This window comes from Mustelus asterias, chromosome 10, assembly GCF_964213995.1.
Source record: "Mustelus asterias chromosome 10, sMusAst1.hap1.1, whole genome shotgun sequence".
NCBI classification, from domain to species: domain Eukaryota; kingdom Metazoa; phylum Chordata; class Chondrichthyes; order Carcharhiniformes; family Triakidae; genus Mustelus; species Mustelus asterias.
The window spans coordinates 68,015,205-68,036,999 of NC_135810.1; the positions used below are offsets into that span (position 1 = coordinate 68,015,205).

Genomic DNA, 21,795 nt, shown 5'->3' on the forward strand with positions numbered 1-21,795 from the left:
GGCACCAAATCCACCGCCTGTCTCCTGGTCCTGGATTTCCGGCGTTGTCAGCTTCACGCCAGAAATTGCCACGGAGCTGATTTAAATATTAAAATTTAAATTTAAATCCTATTAGGGGGCTCGGGACTAAAGTCTCCAGGCCCACTAGCCTCCCCACCCCCCTGCCAGGAGTGGTCCACTCCAGCGGGGTTTACATTAGCTCCCCACTAACGGGGAACTGGTGGCCCAAACCCGCTGAAATGAAGGGAGGCCATGGATGCCCCCCAAGAGGCCGGGGGTAAGGGGGTGGTGCCCCTTGGCATTGCCAGTGTGACAGTGGCATTCTGGCCCCCTGGCACTGCCCAAGGGGCAAAATGGCACTGCCCAAGGGGCACCTTGGCACTGCCCACCGGACATTTGGAGATGTCCGGGACGCCAGCGATTGAGGGTGGGGGGGTTTGGAGGGGCAGCATTGCAAGGCTGGCCAGCGATGGGGCTCTCCAGCGAGAATAGGCCCCGCCCCCGGATTTTCAAAGTGAATCTCCCTGAGGCACTCTACAGTGCTCAGAGTATGGGAGATTCATTTTGAAAATCCGCTAAAAAACCAACGGGAGTTACTCCCTTTTTTTGCGAATTCGGCATTTAACATTTTTTTTGGGAGAATCCTGGCTTTATTGCAAATGCTTTGCTGGTATGGGTCAAATAAGATTAGAAAGTTGAATTTTTATGGTTCAAAGATTGGTGTGGAAGAAATGGGCTTTGACTCATGGAGCACTGGCAGTAATACTGGGGAAATTGGGAGCTGTACTATTGGGACTTCATCTAAACTGTGCTGGATCCAGTGTTGTGGCGACTCATATAGCTAGGGTGTAGAGAAGGCTTTAACCTAAAGCATGAGGGCAAGAGACCAAGTCAAGGAAAGTGTAATAAATTAAAGATAGAGGACAAGGCAGGAGAACAAGGTAGCAATAAAGGTAATGATGATCAGAGTGTGGCAGGAAGGGGCAGCATGTACAAACTTATGAGTGTGCCCACAGACATGGTTGCTGAGATGGTAGATACATTAGTTATAATTTTTCAAATTGCCTCAAATTCTGGAAAGACCCCATCAGATTGGAAAATAGTGAATGTGACTCTTCTTTCTATTCAAGAAGAGGGAATCAGAATGCAGGAAACAACAGGCCAGTTAGCTTAACATCTGTCATAGGGATAACGTTAAAATCCATTATTAAGGAGGTTTTGGCAGGTGTTATGAACAATGACCATGATTTTCCAGGGCCATTCACCATGGGTGCATATCCCGTTATGGCTTCTAGCTCTGGCTAGAACAGGATCTATGTCGAGGGAACTCCAAAACGCAATCTTTCTTTCCCCTCCCTGCTGATGTAAGGGCAAGAACCTGATTTGAATGCATTTGAATATCATTAGTGAGGTTAAAGTCAGATGTTCAGCCTCACTGAATTTTCCCATTCACCAGGGTGATTTCACATGGGCGCAAATTACTACAGCTCTTTAAAAACATGGTCCATGGACCAAGCGCCAGTTGTCAAGTGATGCAGGCATAAAGAAAATTCAAAGGAGAGAGTTCAGAGTGTGCACCAGAGAGAAAAGACATGGGCCTGAATATTATGGCCGTTCATGCCAGTGGGATTTTCCCATCCCACTGCAATGAATGGCAATTTGGCTGGGTGGCAAATTCTCATTGCAGTAGAAATGTGGTGTGAATGGCTGGTAAGATCGTGCCCATGGATTTTGTAAGCTCTCTAAGAAGAAACACTGCAAAGCTGGAGGGACAGTAGTTAATTGGAGTCTGTAATGGAATATAGATAGGTTAAATGAATGGGAATAAAATGGTAGATGCAGTCTAATATAGGAAATTGTGAACTGGGCCACTTTGGCAAGAAGAATAGAATATATTATTAAAATGGAGAGAAATTGCAGAACTCTACAGTACCGAGGGATCTGAGTGTCTTAGTACATGAATCGCAAATTGTTGCTGTTCAGGTACAGAAAGTTAATAAGAATGCAAATAGGAGGTTGCCATTTCTTGCAAGGGAAATGAAGTAGGGAAGCTTTACCCCAGATGTACTGAATGTTGGTGAGACCACATCTGGAGTGCTGTGTATAGTTTTGGTCTCATTTAAGAAAGGATATAATTGCATTAGAGAATGTGCAGTAAGGGTTTACTCAACTGACTTGTGGGATGAAGGAGTTGTCTTATGAGGAATTCCACTGGAATTTAGAAGAATGTGAGGTGATCTTAAACAAGATCGTAAGGGCACTTGGTAGGGTGGATGCTGAAAGGATATTTCCCATATGGGAGAGTCGAGAACTGGGGGACAGAGTTTAAAAATAAGGGGGGTCTCATTTAAGACAGAGATGAGGAGAATTGTGTTCTCTCAGAGGATCATTAGTCTGTGGATTTCTCTTCCCCAATGAGCTGTGAAGTTGGGGTCATTAGGCTGGTTTTTACGAGAGATATATTGCTCAACCCCTGACTGAAATGTTGATTGGAAACCGACCGATGAAAAACAAATCTACACAGCAGCAATAACATACTGTGGTCAGCAATAGCAAGGGAAATGTGGGACCTCTGCCCCATGGCTATCAGGAAGTCCTACCCTTGGGATTAGCCAACAGTTCTTGCAGTCCTAGCAGTGCCAGAGCTCAGTAGTGAGTGCTGCTGGGACAGCAAGCAGACCCAGGTTAAAGGCCCCTATGGATCCCGACTCAGGTAAGCCAAGGTTGTTGGGTTTTGAGGATGTGGGTGGGGAGGAAGAAAGAGAGGTAACTATCTTCGGAGGGGATGTTAAAAGTCAACCCCCCAAATATTGTACCCCTCTTTTCCACATTTTAAAAACAGTCCTACCTGCCTGCCTGCATAATATTGGGATCAAATGGTTTGTAAACAAATTCAGTTCACCCTTCATTATTTATTTACATATTTATTTACATATGGCAGGCAAGTTGCCGATTTTGGTGCCGATCTGCTTCCTGCATTATGAGGGCCAGCCCAGAGTTGGGTAAAAATATGGTGAGCTCCCAGTTTTATATGCTCTCTGCTCACCACCCTCCACTCCCCAACAAAACCACACCCAGTAGAGCACTATAAAATCTAGTCCATCAAATTTGCTTAAAGCTGAGTTAGATAGATTCTTAAACAGACAGGGATGTGAAAGGTTATAGGGGTTAGGCAGGAAAGTAAAGGCCACAATAAAATCCTTTGCGTGTTCAAGCGAGATGCAGTCAAAACAAGGAAGTGCCGATCAGACGTGATCGAATTGAATGGCGAAGCAGGCCTGAGGAACTCAGTGTTTACTTCTGCTCCCACGTTCTGATGAGGCATTCTGTGGTTTATTTAATTTGTCATATCAGTGGTAATTTTGATTATTATTGATAAAATCAGACTAACAAAACTGTGACCAAATATGCAATGGGAAGGAATTGTTTTTAAAACTGCTTCTTTCTTATTCAAATGAAAAATAGTGGACAAAAGAACTTTGTGTAACTGTGTGAACTATAACATGGATCAAGTGATTAAATAAGGAAATATATTCCTTTCAATGTAATGTTTTAGCTGGAAACCTGTAGTATTAATGTAAGCCTACTTGTGACACTAATAAATAAACTTTGAATGATGGGGATACTCTAATAAAGAGGTTTATTGAAGTTATTTATTCTCTTTTATTATTTTACTGTACATTAGGTAATGACATCTCTTTTATGAATGACCAAATATCATAAGCATGCAGTTTTCCTCGTACTGACATGATGGCTGATTTATAGTTATTTGTTTTACCCCTTTCCATTTTTGGTATAAGGGAGTGATATTTGGCACCCTCCTGACCTTTTAGTACTATTAATGATATCAAAGACTCACAGAAAATGAGATGACTGCCTCTGGTATCAAATCTGTCAGTATTGTAGAGTGCAGAACAGATGAGTTATGACTTTTAGGAAAATTAACCCTTTTAATTGGTTCCTTTTCATATTTTCATACTTTCGTGTTTTCCTCTGGCATTCCTATAATTCTTCTTTAAACCTTCATGTAAGTAGTGCAGATTAATTTTAATGGGAAAATGTTTAAGTTGAGCAGGAGGATTAATTTGCAATTTCTGTGCTATTGATTTTCCTACTGAATATTAGCAATGTACGTTGACAGTAATAAGTGCAGTCAGCTGCCAGATCTAATAGGTTCTGTACTTATAACTTTTTGCATTGTACTTCAGGGGTTGCTGAGGATATCCTGGTTATTTGAAACCAGTGAGCATCATCCTCAGATAAGTGATTTCTACATGTTGACCCAAAGAATTAGCATAGCTTTTGAAAATTGAGGGCTAGTTTTGATGCAACAGTGTTTTCATTTAAAATATATCTGCACTGTTGGGATAGAAATGCAATCAGTTTTACATGTCCTATCTGGCTTTATAGTCATGTGACCTCTCTCTCTCTGCCATGAGGCATCCCTCTGGAGGAGGCTATCTTAAGATCAGTTCAATAAAGACCTACAATGAGAAAGCACTAAGGAAACTCAGTCCTGAAACTTTCCCCTTATTGCTGCTGTGTAACCTAGATCTTGGGATTGGCAGGTGAGAAAAAATGTAGACTTTATCACTAAATAGATGAAAGAGCTGTCCTGTACTTTTAGGAAATAACATGAGAAAGGCTAGGAAATGGTGCATTTCCTCTTAACATTTACTGCCCAGTTATATGACTCGCATTCAAATGAGTAACCCCAGAAATATGACCAGCACATTCATTATGAAATAAGCATGAGGCTGTATGGCACCCATCATTGTACGTTGCTAAGTATGAAAAATGAAAAAGCACAAAACAACATCAATATATTTTGAATGTAAATAATGATATATGTTTAAAGCAACAGCAAGTGATTTTATGTTGCAGTAAATGCAAGACTTAAAACCCTTTGAAATATGTTTTTCAGAGCTCTATTTGACTATGACAAAACCAAGGACAGTGGTCTTCCAAGTCAAGGCATCAGCTTCAAATATGGGGACATTCTGCATGTTATCAATGCGTCTGATGATGAATGGTGGCAGGCACGAATGGTCACACTTGAAGGAGACAGTGAAGAGATGGGTGTTATACCAAGCAAAAGAAGGTTCATAAACCTATAATTTTCTCTTATTTTCCATAGAATTGAACTCTGAAAAGACTAGTTTATTGCAATAAATATTCCAACTGCTAATTTTCCATAACCTAGCTTCTGAAGGCTACATTTATAGTGGGTGGGATATAATACATGAAAAATGTCCACCTGACGAAATGCATTTAGTTTTTCAAATCCAATCATAATCTGTACTGATTTTCTGTGTTCATTGTTATTCTTTAATTTAAACACACCCATATGCTGTTCAGAAGCATTTTTTTAGACATCCAATAACAAACTAGAATTCCTGCACTGTGTTAAAGCAAAAGAGAGGAAAGAACAATCTGCCTTGTAATGCTTTTGGATACACAACTTCATGTGCTGTGGCTTATTGGTTGATTTTAATAATGTATTGCTACAACGGCATGTATCACAACAGTTGACAATTAGCAAAAACACCACTAAGCTTGTTTTTACAGTGTTCAGTTCTGTGTTTTCCTGTGTTGATAGTAAAAGGGCATTATTTTATTTTTTGATCAGTCTATATAATGATATTAAATGATGGTAACATAGTTCCACTTGTCACTTTTTATAATTGAGTCCTGAATTTTAACTGCCAGCAGAATTCCAGCAGAAAATCATATTAGTGAGTTTATTTCCCACCTATGACAGAATGAGACTCATCCAAACCTCATTTAAATCCTGCCAGCTGACTTCTCACTGTCTTCCAGTGAGAAGTGTGCAATGGGCAGAATTGCTTATCGGGACACTCAGACATAATGGTGAGGGTGCAGGTAAAGCAAGATCACAACGGGCAGGCAGGCTGAGTAAATGAAGCTAAAGTGCACAACAGCCCTGATTTGACTGAATGATAGAGTACAGTCAAGCATGAATAGTTGAATAGGAAAAACAAAAACTGACCAATGGGCTATCTTCAAAAGTGAGATATTCCCTCAAAAAGGAAAGGTAGGACAAACAAAGCCAGAGTTTCTTGGATGACAAAATAGTTAGAAATCATGATAAAGAAGAAAAAAAATGCTTATCATATGTGTCAGATAGAAAATACAATTGAGATCTTGATTGAATATAGAAGGTTGAAAGGAGAGGTAAGAAAGCAAATAACGAAGAAAATAGAGAATCTGAAAAGAGATTCATGGCCAACATAAAAAGGAATCTCAAAGTCTCCTAAAAGCATATAAAAATATGGTGGTAAAATGAGGAGTAGGGCCGATTAGGAACCAAAAAGGGGATTTATGCGTGGAGGGAGAGTACACAGCTGAGGCGTTAAATGAATATCTTGCATCTATCTTTACCAAGGAAGACGATACCACCCAAGCCATGGTTAAAGAGGAATCAAGACATTAGAAAGGTTTAAAATTGATATGGAGGACGTATTGAGTAGGCTATCTGTGCTTAAGGCACCAGGACCAGATGAGATGCATTCAAGGATTCTGAAGGAAGTGAAAATGGAAATTGCAGAGACACTGGCCATAATTTTTCAGTCTTCCTCAGACTCAGGGCTGTTGTCAGAGAAGGACTGGAGAATTGCAAGCATTACCTCTTGTTTAAAATAGGATGTAAATCTTAGCCCAGCATTTACAGGCCAGTCAGTTTAATTTCGGTGGTGGAAAAACTTCTAGAAACAGTAATCTGGGACAAAATTAATGGTCACATGGACAAATGCAGGTTAATTGAAGAAAGCCAGCATGAATTTCTTAAAGGAAAATCATGTTTAACGAACTTGCTGAAGTTTTTTTGAAGAGGTAACAGAGAGTTGATAAGGGCAATGTTGTTGATATGGTGTACATGGACTTCCAAAAGGTTTTTGATACAATGTCACAAAAACAGACTTGTGATCAAAGTTATATCTCATGGAATAAAAGGGACAAAATTGGCTGAATTACAGGAAAGAAAGAGCAGTACTGCAGGATTTCTGGGCTGGGGAAATGTTTGTAGTGAAGTTCCTCAGGGTCAGCGTTGGGAACCTTGCTTTTCCTAATGTATATTAATGATCTAGGCCTTGGTGTCCAGGTCATATTTTCAAAGTTTTCTGATGATACAAAACTTGAAAGCATTATGAACTGTGAGGAGGATAGTACAGAACTTCAAAAGGACATACATTCAAAAATTAATGGAATAGGTGGACAGGCGACTGACAAAGTTCAATGGAGAGAAATGTGAAGTGATTCATTTTAGTAAGTAGAACATGGAGAAATAATATATAATGAATGGTACAATTCTACAGGGGGTTGCAAGGGCAGAGGGACTTGGGAGTATATGTGCATTAGTCATTGAAGGTGGCAGGATCAGTTGAAAGAGCATTTTAACAAAGCATACAGTATTCTAGACTTTAGTAATAGGGGCATTGAATACAAGAGCAAGGAGAATATGTTGAACTTAGAAGACACTAGTTTAGCCTCAGCTGGAGTATTGTGTCCAGTTCTGGGCACTGCGCTTTAGGAAGGATGTGAAGGCATTGGAGAGAGTGCAGAAAAGATTCACAAAAATGGTTTCAGGGATGAGGAACTTCAGTTAAGAAGATAGATTGGAAAAGTTGGGACTGTTTTCCTTGCAGAAAAGTAGACTGAGAGGAGATTTAATAGAGACATTCAAAATCATGAAGGGTCTGGACAGAGGAGATAGGGAGAAACTGTTCCCAGTTAAGAAAGGATCGAGAACAAGAGCACACAAATTTAAATTGGCAAAAGAAGCAAAAACGATATGAGTTAAAGCTTTTTCATGCAGCAAGTGGTTGAAGTCTGGAATACACTGCTTGAAATGAGAGTGTGATGGAAATAGTTACAAAGTATTCAAAAGGGAATTATTCTGTTATCTGAAAAGGAAGGTTGTGCAGGGTTATGGGGAGGGTGCACTCAGGGATATTGCTCATACACACAACCAATGCAGGCATGATGGACTGTATAACCTCCTTCTGCATTATAACAATTCTGTGATTCTGAAATCAGTGAACTAAGCTGTACTGGGATAAACTCAAACCTTGAATGGAGTTACCCAGCTGTTGTGCAGGGATCATTTTAAATTACCTTTATTTCGTAGCTATTTAAAAATCTTCATGAAATTGCACTTTGTGATTTGGCAGTGTTTCAAATATAGGAAATGGATTAACTGTAGAATTAAAGTCCTTGGTATTAAACAGTTAAGACCCCCCAATTAATACGGCCAAGTACTGCACCAGCCCCGGCCTTTACTTGCTATTAAAAAGTAAAGAGTAGAAATTACTGTCAGTAATGTTGTAGGAACACATGACTGCAGAAAGCCAGAGACATCAATCAGACTGGTTACATTTCAAAACCAACAGAGACCTTTGCAGGATTTCGCAGTCAGCAGCTCATCATTGTATAAAGATTTTCACAGATTTAATATTCAGGCATGTCCATGCATTCATTTCATTTAGCGCAGACAACACCAGTCAAACAGACAAGAGCCAGAAGATTTGCGAACATTGCAGGATTCACAAAAGTGCAAGGGGTTATCAATTGCACACATGCCTCAATTAAAGCACTATTGGGACAGTCAGAGGCATTCATGAACAGAAAAGTTGACCATTCCACCAATGAACATCTTGTATGTGACCATAACAAAGGATAATGCAGGTGTGGACACATGCTGGCAGCTGCCATGATGTGCACGTACTTAGACATTCCCAGATGCCAGGGATGTTTTGTGCACTGCAGCCTTTGGATCACTGGCTTCTGGGATATAAAGGATGCTCCTTCAAGAGATAGCTTTTGACCCTACTCCATAATCTGTGTGCACAGAGCCTGAGAGCCATCACTGAGCAGACCAAAGTCTGCTCAAAATGAGATTTAAATGTTTGAACCATTCAGGTGGCATTCTGCAATATTCTGTTGCTTGTATATCGCCAGTGTTCATGCTGTGCTGTGCCTTGCACTAGCTGAAGCTCCAGAGAGAAGTCCTGGCGGGGGAGGATCAAATGGAACGGGTCCCATCCTCTGACAAGGAACCTGAGGATAAATCTGATGATGATGAGGCTGAGTCACGCCAGTCAGCTATACAAGCCAGTGATGGGATGCTTTAGATGCCAGAGAAATGTGAGGTTCACAAATAGTGTGAAGATATAATTAACAAGACATAATTTGATCTATATGACCACCTTGGCCGTACTCGCCTTTCCTTGGTATCTCCTGCACATCAAAACAAGGCGGCCTGGCAAGTGCCAATGTGGAGGTCAATCACAGCACATGAGCACAAACCCCTTGAGAGCATTCAATCAATCCAAGTCAAAACCAACACGTCATAAACATTAAAAACTAATGCATCTGCAGCCAGAAGTGCAAAGAAAAATTATAATTGACAAAATAAATCAAAACATTTCAGAATGAACAAAAATAAGCAATCAGCCTTGTGAACCCATATGTGACTAATGTGCTTTCTTAAATTATTTCCAGGTGCTATTGTGTGGTGCTGCCCCCTCACCCACAGCTGTGCTGGAGACAGGCTGCTGACTCTCATGCCCCTTTCCATAACCCCTTTGGGATTACTTTAGTGGGCATTTTCTGGTCACCTGAGACTGAGGATCCTGGCTTGGGGTGGGAGTCTCCTGCAGTGTGCCAGGATGCTCAACTGTGACACTCAGACATTTGTGCCAATAGCAGAAATGCGGAGGAGAAGCTGTCCCCATCAAAAGTGCCCTGCGAAGTGCTTCCTGATGGTGGCAGCACCTGCTCATCGCTGCCGTGAGGTCCACTTGACCTTCCACAGAAACCCAGAAAAAAGAAACAGGAGGGGGGCTATTTGGCCTTTCAAGCCTGCTCCGCCATTCATTGCGATCATGACTGATCATCCAACTCAATAGCCTGATCCCGCCTTCCCCCATATCTTTTGACTCACTTCGCCCCAAGAACTATATCTAACTCCTCCTTGAAAACATACAATGTTTTGGCCTCAACTGCTTTCTGTGGTAGCGAATTCCACAGGCTTACCACTCTCTGGTTGAAAAAAATACACCTCATCTCAGTCCTAAAAGGTTTCTTTGGACTATGACCCCTGATTCTGGACTCCCCCTCCATCGGAAACATCCTTCCTGCATCTACTCTGTATAACCCAGTTACAATTTTATAGGTTTCTATGAAATCACCCCTCATTCTTCTGAAATCCAGTAAATATATTCCTAACCTACTCAATCTCTCCTCATATGTCAGTCCTGCCATCCAGGAATGAGTCTGGTAAACCTTCGCTGCACTCCCTCTAGAGCAAGAACATCCTTCCTCAAGTAAGGAGACCAAAACTCCACACAATATTCCAGGTGTGGCCTCACCAAGGCCCTATCTAATTGCAGCAAGACATCCCTGCTCTTGTACTCAAATCCTATCCCTGTGAAGGCCAACATACCATTTGCCTTCTTTATCACCTGTTGCACCTGCATACTTAACTTCAGTGACTGGTGTATGAGGACATCCAGGTCTCATTGCATATTCCCCTCTCTTAATTTATAGCCATTCAAATAATAATCTGCTTTCCTGTTTTTGGTACCAAAGTGGATAGCCTTACATTTATCTACATTATACAGCAACTGACATGCATTTGCCAACTCACTCAGCTTCCTGCTTTCTTGAGAAGAACCAGGTCCTAGCTGTGACTCCAGATGCCTCGACTCCCCTTTTCATCTTGGCTCTGGATACCAGAGCACAGATACACAATAGTGGAACTCGGGTTAGTACACATAACCAATATCCCATCAGCGAGGTTCTGGATTTGGCCCTCCCTGAGAGTCGCCAATCTCTCGATGGAAGAAGTCATATATTCTGAAGACTGGGTCATTGCAGCACTTATGGCCTGGATGGACTCCTCCACTGACCTTGCCAGTGCAACCCCTCTGGAATCCCTGTCACATCTCCACATGCTGCATGTCCAGCATCTGCCACCTGAAGCACAACTCCAGGTGTTTGTCATCAATCTGTCCCAACACTTGCCCCAAATGCGAGAGGCCTGTACTATCTCAGCCTCGAACAGATGGTCTTGTGATTATGATATGCTTGCATCAGTAAGTGGATCTGTTTGAACCGACTCATTCATTTCCACTGAGATGTGTGTATCTGCACTGGTGCTAGGTGCGGAGCAAAGACATGGTGGTATATGCTCTGAGGCTTCTTCCTCCTCTGAAGTTAACTTTGGTCCCTTAGGTCTAGTGGTTGCAGCTGCCGAGGTTTCATCTGTGGGAGAAATAAACAAGGTGAGTGAAGGGCACCTTAATCATTTGAGGTCACTTCAGAGAGACATGCTTCCTAGATCTCTCACTCACACCATTCGGAGATGGTGCCAGGGTTTACATCACAACGCCTTCAACATTGAGACACTCAATTATCCCCAAATTCTGCAAGTATCCAACATCAAAAGCCATCAATGCTACCTCCCTGCCAAATTCTCCAGTTCCTCCTGTCCCCAACCCTCACCTCTTCAGCAGTATATTTACAGGGGGATCAATGTGCTCTTGGAATCTCATCACCCCGGGGTCATCTTCCAACCTCACCTCACTCAATGGTCCGACTCCAATGGTTTATTGACATCTCTAGCACCTCCTCCTCTATCAGGATGAAAATGATCATGTTGGGTTGACCATCTGATCCTGGCCCTCTTATGTGTTGTGTTCTCTTAGGGAATTGTAATGAATATGCCAGGAAACAAATCATGCTTTCAGTTGTGTAATTAACATGTTCTTTGTCGGCAGCCAACAATTCTCAATGATCTTTGCTAACTAACAGTTCGTATCACCCCTCCCAGAATCCCCCTGTGCCATGCAATGCAGCACTTCCACTTCATGCTGCTTTGTGCACTTGGCCAAGATATGAGGCAATCCCACACTTGACCCACAATGCACTTTCCCATAAAAGTCTATCTGCAAATTGGTTATACATGTACCCTGGCAGAGAAAGGATTAATTAGCAATCTTACTGTGTGGGGCCCCTTGGGGAACAGCAACCATAATATGATATAATTCTTCATTAAGTTGGAGAGTGAAGTAGTCGAATCCCAAGCTCGGGTCCTGAATCTAAGTATAGGAAACTATGAGGGTATGAGATGTGAATTGAGAACGATACATTGGGGAACCTTACTAAATGGATTGATGGTGGATAGACATCTGTTCGAGGCTGAGATAGTACAGGCCTCTCGCATTTGGGGGAAGTGTTGGGATAGGTTCATGACATTGAAAAATGTGTGCATGAATTACAACAATTATTCATTCCTGCCTAGCACAAAAATAAATGAGGAAAGATGGTTCAACTATGGCTTACAAATGATGCGATTAGGCGAGATTTAGGTGGCATAGGTTGGGGAAGGAAACTGCAGGGGATGGGCACAATTGTAATGTGGAACTTGTTCAAGGAACAGTTACTACGCACCCTTGATAAATATGTACCTGTCAGGCAGGGAGGAAGCGGTCGTCTGAGGGAACCGTGGTTTACTAAGGAGGTTGAATCTCTTGTGAAGAGGAAGAAGGAGACTTATGTTAAGATGAGACGTGAAGGCTCAGTTAGGGCGCTTGAGAGTTACAAGTTAGCAGGAAGGACCTAAAGAAAGAGTTAAGAAGAGCCAGGAGGGGACATGAGAAGTCTTTGGCAGGTAGGATCAAGGAAAACCCTAAAGCTTTCTATAGGTATGTCAGGAGTAAAAGAATGACTAGGGTAAGATTAGGGCCAGTCAAGGACAGTAGTGGGAAGTTGTGCGTGGAGTCTGAAGCGATAGGAGAGGCACTAAATGAATATTTTTTGTCGGTATTCACACAGGAGAGGGACAGTGTTGTCGAGGGGAGTACTGAGATGCAGGCTGTTGGACTGGACGGGATTGAGGTTCATAAGGAGGAGGTGTTAGCAATTCTGGAAAGGGTAAAAATAGATAAGTCCCCTGGGCCGGATGGGATTTATCCTAGGATTCTCTGGGAGGCTAGAGAGGAGATTGCAGAGCCTTTGGCTTTGATCTTTGTGTCGTCATTGTCTACAGGAACAGTGCCAGAAGACTGGAGGATAGCAAATGTTGTCCCCTTGTTCAAGAAGGGGAGTAGGGACAACCCTGGTAATTATAGACCGGTGAGCCTTACTTCTGTTGTGGGCAAAGTTTTGGAAAGGATTATAAGAGATAGGATTTATAATCACCTAGAAAGGAATAATTTGATTAGGGATAGTCAGTACGGTTTTGTGAAGGGTAGGTCGTGCTCACAAACCTTATTGAGTTCTTTGAGAAGGTGACCAAAGAGGTGGATGAGGGTAAAGCGGTTGATGTGGCGTATATGGATTTCAGCAAAGCGTTTGATAAGGTTCCCCATGGTAAGCTTTTGCAGAAAATACGGACACATGGGATTGAGGGTGATTTAGTGGTTTGGATCAGGAATTGGCTAGCTGTAAGAAAACAGAGGGTGGTAGTTGATGGGAAATATTCATCCTGGAGTCCAGTTACTAGTGGTGTACCGCAAGGATCTGTTTTGGGGCCACTGCTGTTTGTCATTTTTATTAATGACCTGGATGAGGGCGTAGAAGGATGGATTAGTAAATTTGCGGATGACACTAAAGTTGGTGGAGTTGTAGATAGTGCAGAGGGAAGTGGCAGGTTACAGAGGAACATAGATAAGCTGCAGAGCTGGGCTGAGAGGTGGCAAATGGAGTTTAATGCGGAAAAGTGTGAGGTGATTCACTTTGGAAGGAGTAACAGGAATACAGAGTACTGGACTAATAGTAAGATACTTGGTAGTGTGGATGAACAGAGGGATCTGGGTGTCCATGTGCATAGATCCCTGAAAGTTGGCACCCAGGTTGATAGGGTTGTTAAGAAGGCATACGGTGTGTTAACTTTTATTGGTAGAGGGATTGAGTTTCGGAGCCAGGAGGTCATGCTGCAACTGTACAAAACTCTGGTGCGGCCGCACTTGGAGTATTGCGTACAGTTCTGGTCGCCGCATTATAGGAAAGATGTGGAAGCATTGGAAAGGGTGCAGAGGAGATTTACCAGGATGTTGCCTGGTATGGTGGGAAGATCGTATGAGGAAAGGCTGAGGGACTTGAGGTTGTTTTCGTTAGAGAGAAGAAGGTTAAGGGGTGACTTAATAGAGGCATACAAGATGATCAGAGGATTAGATAGGGTGGATAGTGAGAGCCTTTTTCCTCAGATGGTGATGGCTAACATGAGGGGACATAGCTTTAAATTGAGGGGTGAGAGATATAGGACAGATGTTAGAGGTAGGTTCTTTACTCAGTGAGTAGTAAGGGCGTGGAATGCCCCGCCTGCAGCAGTAGTGGACTCGTCAACATTAAGAGCATTCACATGGTTATTGGATAAACATATGGATGATATTGGAATAGTGTAGATTAGAAGGGCTTTAGATTGGTTTCACTGGTCGGCGCAACATCGAGGGCCGAAGGGCCTGTACTGCGCTGTAATGTTCTATGTTCTATGTAAAAGAAATTAGGGATAATAATAAATACAAAGAGGAGATGTATAAAATTGCCAGAAAAAGCAGCAAGCCTGAGGACAGGAAACATTTTTGAATTCAGCAAAAGAGGACAAAAAATTTGATCAAGAGAGGAAAAAATGAAGTATGAGAGTAAAATTGCAGGGCACATAGAAACTGACCATTAAAGCTTCTATAAGTATGTGAAAAGAAAAAGATTAGTAAAGACAAATGCAGGTCACTTGTAGTTAGAAGCCTGGGTATATATAAAAGGGAACAAAGAAATGGCAGAAGAATTGAACACATGCTATGGTTCTGTCTTCACAAAAAAAGGGTGCAAATAACCCCTGAAATGTTTAGAAATTGAGGGTCTGGTGAGAGGGTGGAATTGAAGAAAATCAGTATCAGTAAGGAAGTGGTGCTAGGGAATTTAATGGGGTTAAAGGCTAACAAATCACCAGGGGCTGATAATCTACATTCCAGGGTATTAAAGGAACTGGCCATGGAAATATTGGATGGCATTGGTGATCATTTTCCAACATTCTATAGACTCTAGAGAAGTTGTTAAAGAATGGAGGGTGACAAATATAAGCCCACTATTTAAAACGGGGAGAGATAAAAAGGCAAATTACAGATCAGTTAGCCTGACATCAGTAGTGGGGAAGATATAAAAGATGTAATAACAGAACATTTGGAAAGCATTAATGGGGTTGGACAAAGCCAGTATGGTTATATAAAAAGCAAGTCATGCTTAACAAACTGACTGGAGTTTTTTGAGGATGTAACTAGTTGAATGATAAAGGTGATCCAGTGAATGTGGTGGGTTTGGACTTTGCGAAGGCTTTTGATAAGATCCCTTATAAGGGGTTAGTGAGCAAAATTAAAGCACGTGGGATGGGGGTAATTTATTGGCATGGATCAAGAATTGGTGACAGACAGGAAACAAAGAATGGGAATAAATGGGGTCTTTCTCTGAGTGGCAGACAGCAACTAGTTGGGTACCGCAGGGTTCAGTGCTTGGGCCCAAGCTGTTCATGATATATAAATGACCTGGGTGAAGGAACAAAATGTAATATTTCTAAGTTTGCTGATGACACAAAACTGGGCAGAATTGAGAGTTGTGAAGAGGATGCAAGGTGGCTTCAAGATGATTTAGACAAGTTGAGTGAGTGGGCAAACATATGGCAGATGCAGTACAACATGGCTCAATGTGAAGTCATACTTCAGTGTGAAAAAGAGAAAGAAAGAGTATTATTTAAATGGTGATATATTCGGCAGTTGTGGATATACAAAGGGACCTGGGTGTCCTTGTACACCAGTCAATGAAATTGGCGAGGCAGGCGAAGTAAGCAATTAGGAAGGCAAATGGTATTTTGGTCTTCTTTGCAGGAAGATTTGAGTTCAGAAGTAGAAATGTCTTACTGCAGTTATACAGGTTCTTGGTGAGACCACATCCGGTGTTTTGCATGCAGTTTTGGTCTCCCAACATAAGAAAGGATATACTTGACATAGAGGAAGTGCAGCGGCTGATACAGAGGTTGCTGGGACTGTCTTGTGAGGAGAGATTGGTTTGACTGGGCTTGTATTCACTAGAGTTTAAAAAGATGAGTGGAGATCTGATTGAAATGTGTATAATTCTAGCAGGGTTGGACAGACTGGATGGAGGGAGGATGTTTTCCCTAGTTGGGGAATCTGGAGCCAGAGAACAGTCTCAGGATACAGGATAGACCATTTAGGACTGAGATGTGGAAAAATCTCATCACTCAAAGGGTAGTGAACTTAAGGAATTCTCTGCCACAGAAAGCTGTGGAGGCTAAGTCTTTGGATATATTCAAGAAACAGATATTTTAGATTTAATGGCATCAAGGGGTATAGGGAGAAAATGGGAATATGACTTTGAGATAAAGGATCAGCCATAATAATACTGAATGGCGGAGCAAATGCAAAGGGCCAGACAACCTACTCCTGCTCCTCGTTTCTATGTGAATATAACATTGAGTCCCTTACAGCATTGCAGTCATGTCCTTCGGATGACCCCCACAGCTGTTGACTACCTCTGCGACCTCTGTCCAGGCTGCTTTGATCAAGCTGAGAGGTCTGCTCTCCATCAACAGGCATGAGGACCTCTTGCCAATCACTCATGGCCTGGAGAAGGAATCGCAGTGAGTCATTGTCAAACCATGGGGCCACCTTTGGTCTGGGCCCCTCCACTGCTCTTTCCTGGCATTCTTCCAGCCATTTTGTGGTCTTACAGCTTCTACACACAAACATACAAACATATAAAATAAGAACAGAAGTAGGCCATTTGGCCCCGCGAGCCTGTTCTGCAAGGCAAGAAGATTACGGCTGATCTGTTTGTGTTTCAAATTCCACATTCATATCTACCACTGATAACTTCTAATTCTCTTGACAAAAGAATCAATTTACCTCCGCCTTAAAAATATTCACTGACCCTGCCTCCACCGACTTCTGAGGCAGAGAGTTCCAAAGTCACAACCCTCTGAGAGGATAAAATTCTCCTCATTTCTGCCCTAAAAGGGTGACGCCCAATTTTAAAACAGTGCCTCCCCTAGCTCTGAACTTAACCCGCAATGGAAACATCCTTTCCACATCCATCTTGTGGAGACCAGTCAGGATCTTATATATTTCAATCTAGTTACCCCTCACTATTTTGAACTCCAATGGAAACATGTCCAACCTTTCATCATAAGACAGCCCACTCATTCCAAGCATCAATCTAGTAAACTTTGTAGAGAAACAATCAGAGCTTAAGGGTATAATTGTCATTCCAAACACTTGTTATTCAGAAGGCAAATGGGACAGGTGTGCTCAGATATTTCTTTTCGGCCTGACAAAGGCCCTGAATGCTACAAAGCTGGCATAACAATGACCAAAATGTTAAATCAGGCTCTTACCTGCTGCTGCTCCAATGATTCAATGGATTTAACAGTCTCCTTGGTAAAAACTTCTGCCTCCAAACGAATACTTTTATCCGATATCAATCATCAGGTGTAATGAGAAAGAGGTGGAGGTGGGAAGAGGGGATCGTCAATGGCTCCCAGTTGTTTTGTGGAACCAGAAGAAGCACTTCTGCTTTCTGATTCCACAAATACTACATTCCTGTAAGTTATAAGGCTGTGGTCTCTTTAAGGGGAGCATAAGCTCCAACTAGTCAAAGTTAATTTAACAATCCATCTCTAAAATGCGTATGCTCATTTCATATAGCCACCAGGTCAAGTCAGGTGCAGGAGGTAAATTTAATTTATACCCCATTGTATTTGAAATCACAGAAATCATTGAAAATGTATTACTCAGGAGGTAATTTGGTACATTGATTGTCTGTGCCTGTCAACGAAGAACTACCCAGCCTGGTCACGTCTTCCTGCATTTCGCAAGTATGGGTCTTCAAGTAGACCTCCAAGCACTTTATAAATAGTGATATTTTCTGCCTCTATCACCCTCTCAAGCAGAGTTCCTGGTCCCTATCACTATTTGTGAGAAAATATATTTTCTTTCAGCTTTCCTCTAATCCTTTACCAATTACTAATGGCCCTTAGTTTTTGACCCTTCTGCTAAGGTAAATAGGTTGTCTCTATTTACTCTAAGCCCTTCATAATTTTATATGCCTCAATTAAGTCATCCCTCAGCCTCCTCCACCCCTAGGAAAACAACCCCAGCCTATCCAATCTTTCCTGAAATCTAAAGTTTTTAAATCCTCGCAACATTTTTGTAAATGTCCTCTGCCTCTCTCCAATGTCATCACATCTTTCCTGTAAAAACTTGACACAGTACTCAAGTTGTAGTCTAACTAGTGCTGTAGACAGTTCCAGCATAACCTCCCTGCTCTTATATTCTATTCCTCAGCTAATAAATGAAAGCCTGTAATATACCTTCTTAACCATTCTATCAAACTGCTCTGCTACCTCTGCAGATTTTTAAATTTACTCATGGATGTGGGCTTTGCTGGCTGGGCTAGCATTTATTGCCCATCCCTAATTGCCTTTGAAAAGGTGGTGGTGAGCAGCTTTCTTGAACCACTGTAATCTGTGTTGTAGGTACATTTACAGTACTGCTGTGGGGGGGGGTGCATTTCAGGATTTTGACCCAGCACAACGAAACAACAACAATAAGTGGGATTCTCCAGCTTCATCAGACATCCCACAGGAATCCTGATGCCCCGCAGAATGGGGCATTGGGCAAAAATCAGAATTCCCGATGGGCGTCAATGTAATCGGCCTTCACCCGACCAGTGCCACTGGCTCTGATTGGGTTCCTGCCCACAGTGGGCAGCACCCTGATAATTATCAAACCCACTAATTATAGTACAATTAGCGGGTTTGACAGCTGATTGACCAGCCCCATTTCCCAGCAGCAACGGCACCAGGCGGGCTTTGCTGTTGCTAACCACAAGAAAGGACATGCCTTGCTGGACCCTGAGGGTCGAAGGGAGTACCACCAATCCCTCAGAAAAGAGGGGCATCTTCCTCCCCACCACTTAAATCATGCTTCACCACCCCCCGCCCCCACATACCATATCACACAGACATGAGGGTGACCCGACTCTCCTTTAGCCCCCATACCCCCTCAGACTCCCACTCAGTCCCCACACTCAGGCTATCTCCCCCCTCAGACCCCACCTTCAGGCCACTACCCCCTCAGACCTCTCACTCAGGCCCCCATTCAGGCCATGCACCTTGCAAAAGAGGAAGTTAAACCACTTATTCCTTTTGAAGAAACCACAGGTTGTCAATCATCCTTAGAATCTTACAAACATTGTGGTTAGGATCAATGAAGGCATTTGACATGCATTGAAGCATGAAAGGAAGGGTCAATAAATACAGCTGTCAATGGAGGCCTCTCTCACAGTGCTGAACAATGCAATTGACAGATCAAGGCTTTCCAGTTGAATAGAGAGTTTCAAAGGTTTAGCTTGCTGGAAGGCCTCAGAAACTTCAAATCAAAGCTGTGTGCATACATTGGGGCTGAGTGCACAGCTGTGCAGAGTGGAACCACTGCTCCCGCAGGTGAAAGTGACACCTCCTTTCTGTCAGAGGATTTCAAAGGGGTCTGCTCACACTTTCAGCTTTTGATAGAGAGAAAGGAAAATCTCTGCTGCAGAATGGAGTGCTGCAACGATTGAAACTTCTGCCAGGTGACTATGGGACATGGAGATTAAAGTAACCTGGCCACTTCAAAATTTCACAGCTGACAGGCAAGAATGCAGATGTTGATCACAGGGCTGCCTAAAGTCACCATATTAAGAAGTTTAACAACACCAGGTTAAAGTCCAACAGGTTTATTTGGTAGCAAAAGCCGCACAAGCTTTCGGAGCTTCAAGCCCCTTCTTCAGGTGAGTGGGAATTCTGTTCACAAACAGGGCATATAAAGACACAAACTCAATTTACATGAATAATGGTTGGAATGCGAATACTTACAGCTAATCAAGTCTTTAAGATATAAACAATGTGAGTGGCGAGAGCATCAAGACAGGCTAAAGAGATGTGTATTGTCTCCAGACCATTGTTTATATCTTAAGGACTTGATTAGTTGTAAGTATTCGCATTCCAACCATTATTCATGTAAATTGAGTTTGTGTCTTTATATGCCCTGTTTGTGAACAGAATTCCCACTCACCTGAAGAAGGGGCTTGGAGCTCCGAAAGCTTGTGTGGCTTTTGCTACCAAATAAACCTGTTGGACTTTAACCTGGCGTTGTTAAACTTCTTAACTGTGTTTACCCCAGTCCAACGCCGGCATCTCCACATAAAGTCACCGTGCCAGGGGTGCCAGGGCTAGAAGGGGCAATCCAGCCACGATACCCCCATCCCAGTGAAGAATGGCAAAGTCAATCCCTTGCCCCCAGCCCAAGCCCACCCAAGCGACAGGACACTTGAGGAACCCTTCCTCTGCAGCCTAGCAGTGGCAGAGGGGCAAACGGTCACTGGACCTACCTCCTTGTCCCCCCTCAGGGCCTAAGGTGCCAGTCCAAGGGGTCAGTGCCAGAGTGCTCGGGGGATGTGCGATGTTGGCACTACCAAGGCGTGTGGCCTGAATGGGAGGCCTGAGTGGGGGGGGGTCTGAGTGGGGGTGGGGGGGAGGGGGGGATTGTGGGAGGTGTGGGAGCCAAGGAACTGTGGGGGTCTGGGGGCTGAGGGAGCGGTCTGAGGGGGAGGGGGGCTGAGTGCAGAGTTTGAGGTGGGCGGAGGAGAGCTGAGTGCGGGATCTGAGGGAAGGGGTTTGGTTTGGGTCGGGTCACCCTCATTCCTGACCCAGGGCCAGGATGTAGCCTGGGAATCAGGCCAGTGGAGCTATTTTAATGTCAGCCCTCCTCTCATCCCAGACCAGGCTGGGGCTAAAATCAACCTCAATGGTAGCAAAATGAATGTTGACCCGTTGAATATATTAATATAATTTTGAGTTGCCAGATGATGGTTCAGGAGTGTTAAATATCATGTGATTGCATATCCAATTATCATATAAATGTCACTCCTGCAATACCTGGGTGAAATAGAGAATGTGATTTTAATTTTAAAATCTTTCTGTAAGAATTGTAGCAGTTAGCCTGTCCATCAAATTAAACTTTTCAGTATTCTTGACTGAAGCATGGAATCAAAATATTCTGGTCTGATAGACCATTTATCCTTCTGTATTTCCAGAGTTGAAAGGAAAGAACGATCTAGACTTAAAACTGTAAAGTTCAATGCCAATCCTGGAGTGATTGATGCCAAAGGGGTGAGTGAAAAAAATAATGCTGTTGTTGTTACTAAATTAGATAGTTCCCAGAGCTACATATTTCAGACAGCATTCAAGATCCTGAGAGAAGCTCTGCATGTTTTTACTGTGGTTTTAGAATAGATTTACTCTCCTAAATATCAGCTCGGATTCAATGTATATTTATAATTAGCCTACCCTGAATCATTTAATGTGGTAAACAATATAATGCCATCAAGTTAATACAGGATAAAAAGAATACTGTACAACATGTGACTTTTTCATGTATTAAAATACTTATGCATTTAAGTATGCATTTAAAATACTAGGCACAATTTTTCCTGCATCTTTTGCACCATAATGCTCCCTTTCTCATCAAAAAAGCAAAGTCAAAACATAGAAACGTATAAGCCATGGTCCTGAAGTTGCTATATATATAGGTGTTAAACGTGGAACTTAAAATTTACAGTGTGGAACAGGATACTTAAAATTCAACAGACAACCCTTATACCAGCAAAACAACTATAGATGTAAAACCTCTCCAAAAATCTGTGATGATGCTCTTTAACTCCAAT

The 21,795-nt window shown here is 42.5% G+C and overlaps 1 protein-coding gene across 1 annotated transcript in view; it reads left to right on the top strand.

Annotated features, from left to right (window-relative positions):
• Positions 1-21,795, top strand: part of dlg2 (discs, large homolog 2 (Drosophila)) — a 945,868-nt gene that overhangs the window by 845,494 nt on the left and 78,579 nt on the right. Inside the window, exons 18-19 of the mRNA XM_078221879.1 lie at positions 4,925-5,101; positions 21,166-21,241. Of these exons, the coding sequence (XP_078078005.1) occupies positions 4,925-5,101; positions 21,166-21,241 (253 nt within the window). The remainder of the gene's footprint in view (positions 1-4,924; positions 5,102-21,165; positions 21,242-21,795) is intronic.